At 40.1% G+C, this 9,072-nt stretch overlaps 1 protein-coding gene across 1 annotated transcript; it reads right to left on the reverse strand.

Annotated features, from left to right (window-relative positions):
* Window positions 1–484: 484 nt before the first annotated feature.
* Window positions 485–8,544, reverse strand: LOC136561427 (uncharacterized). The gene is made up of 2 exons (XM_066557723.1): window positions 8,536–8,544; window positions 485–1,387 (listed from the first exon to the last, which is right to left on the reverse strand). Exons 1-2 carry the CDS (start codon window positions 8,542–8,544, stop codon window positions 485–487), a joined length of 912 nt encoding a protein of 303 aa, XP_066413820.1.
* Between the last annotated feature and the right edge of the window lie 528 nt (window positions 8,545–9,072).

Here is a 9,072-nt window from a genome sequence, read left to right on the forward strand (position 1 = left end):
TAAAATTAGCATTTTACACATGTGAAATATATTAAGACCTCAAAATTTTCATGATATCAGAATATTAATTTATAGTTATAAATTCTTTTATTCATGTGCATTAAGAGTACCTTTTAAAGATACAGCAATTTAGAACTGCAATGCACATCTATCTGTTCTTGTACTCTATTTTGGAAAGGGAAGTTCATTGAACTAACTTCAACTTCTAACTGGGCTGGCAGTACAAAAGCACCCGAAAAAAACCTTGTGAAAACCTGTCAGCACAGACCCCAAAAGCCCATTTACACAGTCACCCTGCTTTTTCTTTTCTCTTTTAAAAACAAAGACACTTTTTGGCATGGGCATAAACAGCAGGGCACACCTCACACAAAGTTTATGTACCCAACAAAATGCATACAAGAAAACCAGCAGTAAGCCAGCTATATTCACCTGGTGCTTGTCAAACTTCAACATGTGCTGCATCCCAGGGAGCCCCTGCACTGAATCACACCTGCTGCAGGGGATGGGCTCCAGGGGATGATGGGCTCCAGGGGATGGTGGGCTGCAGGGGATGCTGGGCTGCAGGGGATGCTGGGCTGCAGGGGATGCTGGGCTCCAGGGGATGGTGGGCTCCAGGGGATGATGGGCTGCAGGGGATGGGCTCCAGGGGATGGGCTGCAGGGGATGGTGGGCTGCAGGGGATGGTGGGCTGCAGGGGATGGTGGGCTGCAGGGGATGGTGTCTCCAGGGGATGGTGGGCTCCAGGGGATGGTGGGCTCCAGGGGATGGTGGGCTCCAGGGGATGATGGGCTCCAGGGGATGGTGGGCTGCAGGGGATGGTGTCTCCAGGGGATGGTGTCTCCAGGGGATGGTGGGCTCCAGGGGATGGTGGGCTCCAGGGGATGGTGGGCTCCAGGGGATGGTGGGCTGCAGGGGATGGTGTCTCCAGGGGATGGTGGGCTGCAGGGGATGGTGGGCTGCAGGGGATGGTGGGCTCCAGGGGATGATGGGCTGCAGGGGATGGTGGGCTCCAGGGGATGGTGTCTCCAGGGGATGGTGGGCTCCAGGGGATGGTGGGCTCCAGGGGATGGTGGGCTGCAGGGGATGGTGGGCTGCAGGGGATGGGCTGCAGGGGATGGTGGGCTGCAGGGGATGGGCTGCAGGGGATGGTGGGCTGCAGGGGATGGTGGGCTGCAGGGGATGGTGGGCTCCAGGGGATGGTGGGCTGCAGGGGATGGTGGGCTGCAGGGGATGGTGGGCTCCAGGGGATGGTGTCTCCAGGGGATGGTGGGCTCCAGGGGATGGTGTCTCCAGGGGATGGTGGGCTCCAGGGGATGGGCTCCAGGGCATCCCCAGCGCTCCCCACGAGCCCTGCTGAGGCCTGGTCCCCAGTGCCCACACGGACGGGCTGCCCAGAAGAACAAAGCACAAAAAGCACAAAGCATCACTTTCCCAAGGCTTTCCCCAGCCTCCAGCTGTGCCCTTGGCCTCCAGCTGTGTCCCGGCCCACTGGCTCCGTGCCCTGCTGTGAGCACAGAGCCCAGCCCAGGGCCTCATGGCCACCCCGGAACACAGAGGGGTCAGCTCACCACCACAGCAGTGCCTCAGCCTCGGCAGGGCCAGCAGAGAGCCCCACATCAGTGCCAGGACATTCAGGCTGCCTCTGTTTGTCTGTAATTTACTGTGGGCCCTGGGGAAAGACAAAAGTGTTTGGGGCCTGTGAGGGAAGTCCATGAAAAGGAGGATTGGGTTGTTTGGGGTCAGTGCCACCAGGGTGTGGGGACACAGGTGCCAGGGCAGTGCCAGCCCCAAAGGACACCCCACAGCAGGACTGTCAGCCAGGGAAGGCCTCCCAGGCCTGCAGGGGATGGAGGGACAAGGATGAGGGGTCTGTGGATCACAGGGGGTCCCCACTGGGATCTTTACACCCCCCAGGGGCACCAATGCTGCTGGGTGGGAAAGCAGCAGGGAGAGATTCTACAAAGCCCTGGTGGGCAGAGGGGAGATTTGCTTTCAACCTCTTTAATCTTTTTGTATCATTAAAGAATTACATGCTCAAGTTTATTTTTCTTGGATGCTAATACAAGCTGGCTTTGTATCTGGAGCACTTGTGTGCTCATCTTCAAGGAAATGGAGAGTAGTGCAGGCTGCAGCCTCCCAGCACTTGGTTATGCCAACTACTGACACACATGGGAACAGTTGTAATGCTACAATTTGTGGAGATATAATGAATAAATACTCATTTAAGGATCAGTCTAGATGAGACCTAAACCATAAGGCATGTCATATTCATAGTACCTATTGCATATAGATTCAATTAATATCCAATTATGTTTCAATGTTAAAAAAAGAAGCCTTATAAAGCAGCTATTCCTCACTGAAACAATTCTTTCAGCTCTCACCTAAATTTCAGTTTTGTAGCAGACAATTTTGTTGTAATTGAAAAAACTGAAATTAAATGAAAACAGAAAGCTTTGGCTAAGTCTCGTACTGGAAAACTTCATTTGCAAAAGGTTCAGTGGAATGTAACAAAGATAGAAACTATCATGGCATGCAGAAACATGCAAACTGAGAAAAAAAAGGTTTATAGTTCAGACTAACATTTGTACCTGCCTTCATGCCAGGTTAGGCTGTCTTACACATACACATGAGCAAATGGATGAAAGCAAATATTTTAAGTCAGTATTAAAAGGATCAACTTCAACTCCCTGCCTCCCCTTTGAATTTAGAGCACTGTGTCAAAATTCTATACTGTCAAAATGTGTTACCAACTACCTTTTATTTACATGGATGGGAAAATCTTTAACAAACTAGCACACATACTTTAAAATTATTTCTCAAAATTATTCTGACAAGTAAATTCTCCCTCCTGCACCAGGTACTAGCTCTTAAAATATGCTGAGTGGTCAGAACTAGTGTAGTTTAAACATACTTTTGTTTATAGTGCTTGCAGAGCAATGCTTGTACAGACAAGCTAATTAGGCTGGGATTTTGTCCCTTTATTTTTATAATTCCAGTTTTAGGAGCAGAGCATTTGATTTATTACATGAAGGTATTTTTATAGCCTCAAGTACTACTGCTCTTTAGGACATAGGGAACATCACAGCCCATTTAATTTACACAGGAGATGTTAGTACTATTTAATGGCATGTAAACATTTTATAAGGTAAGCTCAAATAACAGGAGATTTTTTTTTTAATATACTTCAGCAAAAAGGTTCACAAATAGATTTTCATTCTACTTTATTGGACCAATCTCTGTTATTGCATCAGAAGTGAATCGAGTTTTAAAAGGTGTTAAGAGTTTTCAATATATTTTGTGACACTGAACAGAATCACAAAGTATACATAAAACAACCAATGCATGAATTAATTCCAGAACTGGTGTAAATGCACACCCTCAAATCATATGTAATTGTCTGTGACTTCAAGCAATAATTACAATGGACTTTAGATAATATTATAATTCTATTTCTTTTCAAACATCACAATTTTACAAAATTCTAGATAAAAACATTTCAAAGATACTTTATCATCATTATTATATTATCAGTTCTTCATAATAGGATCTTTAAGAAGTGACAATATCTTTTTTTAGGCAATTGATAAAATTAAAAACTACGGTAGTCTAAAACAAAAGTGCCAAAAAAAATTTCTTCTTACTAGAAATATTCCCACACATATTTTTACACCATGATTACTTCAATAACACTGTTAGTCATTCTTTTAATCTAAATTAAATCATATGCTAGCATTTAATAAATATTAAGATATTCTCTTTTTTTCATTTTTTGCATCATAAAAAGACAATATAAAGATCAGAACTATTGTCTGTTTTTAAAAGGAAGTTTGGGGGGCGGGGGGGTTAAGTTTTACAGGGAAAATGATGAAGTGGATTGTGGCAATACTCACTAAAACAAAATCTAGGAAACCTAGATATCACTTCATTGTCAAAATATTTTCATTTTGAGGAAGAAAGGTAAGACAGTAGCATATAACTTAGACTTTACTGGTGTGATGGTATTTTCTTGTCTTCTATGTACTGTATGGATAAATAAGAGAAGAACTGCAGCCTATTTTCTGGTGTCTATTATGAAAATCATGGAAAATCTGTAAATCCCTTACATAGCTAAACATAAATTGAATAACTATTAAAAAAGGATTTTTTCCCCAGTCCCATATTGCATTTTTTTGTAAAGCAGAAGAGAGAAATTATTTCTTGGAAGACTAAGGAAAAGGCCTGAAAGTTCTGGTTCTTTCATAAATGCCATGTGCTCCCCCATGGGAATGGTGTGTTTTCAGTTGTTGCTCTGTTGTGCTGTAACACGACTAAACACTCTGACTATTGGAAAACATTCAATAAAGAAAAATATTACTATCTCACACTGACACAAGGAAAAATGAAATAATTGTGTCATCACCAGTTTGGATTAAACAACATGCCTAAAACTGACTGAAGTGAAAGTGCTGAAAATGCAAGTGCTGAATATTAACTTTATGAGGCGCTTAACTGCACTGGATCCTAATGAATTATCTCGTTCTAGTGATGCTTTGACACATTCCAAATGAGAACGATAAGGAGTTAACTTATAGTCCTTAGTGACTTTCAATATGTTCAGTGACAATATAAGATTCCATTCATTTCCCAAGGCATAGCCATTTTCAATACCATTTCATCATAAAATATATGAGCATGTCTCCACCTAAAAAGATTTCTATTAGGAAAAAATACTGGTACAACTTCTGTACTCAACAGTCATCTCATTTGTCAAGTGATTAATTATAAAAATCACACAGAAATGTACCTGTTCTGCTCTTGGATTCTTCTCAGCAATTAATATGTAATCTCATTTTAAGTTTCTTCCACCTGTAAGATTTGTCTGTCAAGGATACAAGGACTGTCAAAGCAGAACTTTTCTAGCTGTTCCGTTTTCACTGAATAATCAATGCCTATATATGACAATTTAAAGAGAAAGTACTGCATAGTTTTAATCTCTACACATACTGTGTGCACTTCTCTTGATAAGTAAGGAATAACTTGGTTTTTCCTTGGAATTCTTTAAAAAAAAAGATTTGAAATTTACAATAATATCCAACTCTTAGATTTTACAGTATGGAGTATTTTTATGTTGGTATAAGCTGTGCTTTCCTGTTCACCATTACAAATTTATAACCAAACAATATCCTCCCATCTGCCATCATGTGTGATCTTGCTGAAATACAACTTGTTCTATCATACAAAAATTCCCAATCATGCACTCAGAAAATTGTTACAAATATGGTCTGAAGGTCTACATTTGGCAGAAGTCAAACACATTTAAATTTCTTGGGTGCTCTTTGGCATGGAATCAGCACCCAAGACATTCATAATATGTCTGAATGGCCCAACAGGTTCAGCAGCAGAACCAACATGGTGGTGGGAGGCTGGGAACAGCCCCACCCTGTGCAGGATGTAGCACAGGGATCAGTCCCTCCTGGGAAGGCACTGGGGACGTGTGACACTCACCCCATCCCCTGGCTGGGCAGCTCCTCCTCAGCTCTGCTTCAGCCACTCAAAGATGAGGAGCAGACTCTGCATTCCTCGACACAAAGGTCTGCTCCAGGTGTATGGCACCAGAGGCCTTGTTCTGTTATCCCTGATCATAAGAGTCGTTGCTCATCCTGCAAATAATCCTGCTGAAATCAAAACTAAGAGGCTTTCAATGAGATTTAAGTGAGACTATTCTCATGTTTAAGTGCCTCATTGGATTAATGCCTTCATTTTCCTTTAGGACCCTATCCAATATCCATTGCATTCAGTGGAAGAGACTTCTATTGTATTCAGTGAGATCAGCTTTTATTATGGTATGGTCTTTATCCAGATTATGTCCTCAGTGTGCAAAACTAGCTGCCTTTTTATATATATACATATACAATGAGAGGATTTTTACAGTTGGACATAAAGATGAATGTCTCTTCTGCCAAAATTTTATTGCAAGTCTGGAACTCTATCTTACTTACTCCTTTATAAGGTTTTGAAACTATATGAATCTGGATAAAGACCAAAAAAACCACAAAGATTGCTCAGACACGATAAACAAAATTTTGGATCTCAGACATGATTTTAGCTAATTATACCTTCTGGAGAGATTTGAAATTAAGACATTTATTAATTGTAATTTTTCTGGTTTGACATTATTATTCAAATTCATAATTGTTCTAGAATCATTAAAAGTTGGAAGCTGTCCCAAATTGTTGCTGAAGTAGTTAAGTAACTTTGCTTTGGTAACTTAGGTGTCCCAAACAGAACAATCAGTTACTCTACAATGAGGTAACTATACATGTTCTGCTCCAAAATAGTTATTTAAAAGCCTGGAAACCTACAAATATAAATGTTGTTCACTAAGTATTTACATCATACATGCCACTTTTCATTCATTAATCTCAAAGCAGAGAAAATAATCAGGTATATTCCATTTTTCAAGTGGCAACTTCAGATAAAGTTCCCAAAAGTCTAACCATAAATCAGTGGGAAAAAAATAGGAATAAAACCTGAATCTCAAGACTCTGTTTCTAAGGCAGCAACACTGCTTCCTCTAGTTTTGTGTACATATATATGTGCACGTGGGATGCGTGTTTGGGAAGGAAAACACCTCAAAATAGCCAGTGGCTGTGCCACAGCAGTGGCTGGAGCTTGCTGGTGCTCTTGTTTTGATAAAGTCTGTGCTGCACAGACACATTGCCAAAGGCTTGTAGTGTAAAACACATTTCATTACCAGTAGTTATGAGAGCATATCAGTTTATGGGGATGATTGTGCAGGTGGTGGTGAGTGTTATAAATATTTATGCTACTGCAAAGGAAAACTCCCTCCTGAAGGTGTTGGAAAGAGGGTCTCTGTTTTAAAGAGATGTTGAAATCCTTCCCCACCTTTTTTACCTGACTTTAAATCATTAAACAGACTTTCAGTGTCTATACACCTTCTGGGATTTTTAACAGCAGCAAAAATTGAGCTTTTGGTGTTTCCAAAGCATTCCTTGAAAGAAGTCTATGTTAACCCAATGGAAATGACTGATCATCTTATTTCTATCATCCTGTGACAAATCATTACTGGCATGAGATGTAAAAAATACAAGTAATAGTTGAAAAATAATTGTAAAGAAAATTGTTTCCATGGAATGATGCTACTCCCTGATGCTTATTCACATAACTACTGGTGTTCACACAAGAGACTTTAACTTGCATCTTAAATCTTCCTGAATTGAGCCCAGGTTCCTTTGATGGAACTTCATACTTTAAACCCTTTTGAGCTTTTAGAATTGCACAGCCAAACTGAGTCCAATGTTTTCAGAGTAAGCTGTAACATGTAAATTTTCATAAAGATGCAGATAATATTTGGACATATTTTAAAATGATCGGGTTTTTTAACCAATGCAGAATCACACTCCTGAGTGAAGTTTACATTGTGCTTCAGTGGATTTTAAATGGCAGCATGAGGTCCACTTAGACACTTTTATTATTTTCTAGTTTATTCTCAAATCCTGCAACAGCAGTGTAGGGAAATGTTGTAACTGAACTCGACATGACAAAAAAAATCAGGAAATGTTTGCAATTTTGGTTCACTATAACTCATTTTAAGAACACAAATTCCCTTTCTTTGTACACATAAATGTCATGTGAAGGGCACATAAAAGTTTAGTCAAAAGGGGCCTATTAAAAGCAACAGTGACATTAAGCATGAGCAATGAATAAAATGTATAATTTCAGAATCATAAAAACACATGGTTTCATTAGAGTGGCGTGTGGTGGTTCTCTCCCATGTCTCAGAAGAGTTGGTATTGATCTGACTATGAAGCTGTGACAATAAAACTATACTCTATTGACTGCAGCTGCAGGGTCTCCAAATATTATTTATTGAGGCAAGCAGAACAGCAAAGCAAAAGCACTGCCCCAGTAATAAGTGGTAATTGCTGGGAAGTGAAGCATTGCACTCCCTATTGACCCTTGCATCCTGAAATTTCGATGGATTATATTTAACTCCATTAGGATTGGCATTATCAAATTACATAAACCACATTACAGAACAACCAGCCTCAGTTTAGGTCATTGATTTTCGATTATACTGATCTTCCATATGATTCAGAAGTATCTTCTATTACCAGTGATATGATATCAGTGTTGATCTGTAGGGGTGGAAGTGCTTTTTATTACAATGAGATGAATAGCACTGAGGGAAAAAAGTAACTATTCTTCTAGCACATTGGCAGATGGAATTATTCCTGTAAATAAAAGTATTTGTAGATTGAAAATTGGGTAATTCAAAATTTACATACATTTCTAAAAGCTCTGACACTTCCTCATTTTTGTGTTAAAGACATTAAACCATTTCTGGTAATTTCTCACCCTGAATAGATCAACGCATTATCAGTGATGATGCCAAGTGTCTGCTATCAGATACACATTGCCTTTCTAAGATAAAATAAAACTGAATGGAATATCTGCCTGCCTAAACAGCTACCACTGAGCTGCTCATCATTCTGAATGTCAGAAATTATCTAAATTTGTTATGGTCTATCATACCCTCTCCATCCTCTATCCAAGTGTCTTACCACGGAGCTGAACAATATACAGAGCTCCAAGGCTCAGGCAATACTGATGTATCCCTTACAAGCCTAATTCAAAAATCCAACTTGTTACAGCACTTTGCTAAAATTTTTAAAAAGCCATGAATTTTGCTTCAGGGATTGCTGGTTCATTCACTGGCACTGGGCTGGGGTGATGTCCATTGCACACATTAATTTGTTCTCAACCTTAGAGTGAGTATCACACATTTTGTTAAAGTAATTGTTTCACATTCAGGGGTTTTTTCAAAGACATTAGATTTTATTTGTGTGTTTAAAATGTCCATTTCTAGGACTAGAAGAACCAGTTCAAAGTCTGAAAGGAAAGGAAATGTCTGAAAAGAAAAAAAAAAGTTTTTAAGCAGAGGAGATGAAGAGACTTACTATTTATAAAAGGAGTGATTAAAAGTCTCTCTAAAAAACTCACCCATTCATTTCCTCCAGAATTCAGAATGAAGATTAGTTTCCAGTACTAATTATTCCAAGTCTTAATCCT

Source organism: Molothrus aeneus, chromosome 11, assembly GCF_037042795.1.
Source record: "Molothrus aeneus isolate 106 chromosome 11, BPBGC_Maene_1.0, whole genome shotgun sequence".
NCBI classification, from domain to species: Eukaryota; Metazoa; Chordata; class Aves; order Passeriformes; family Icteridae; genus Molothrus; species Molothrus aeneus.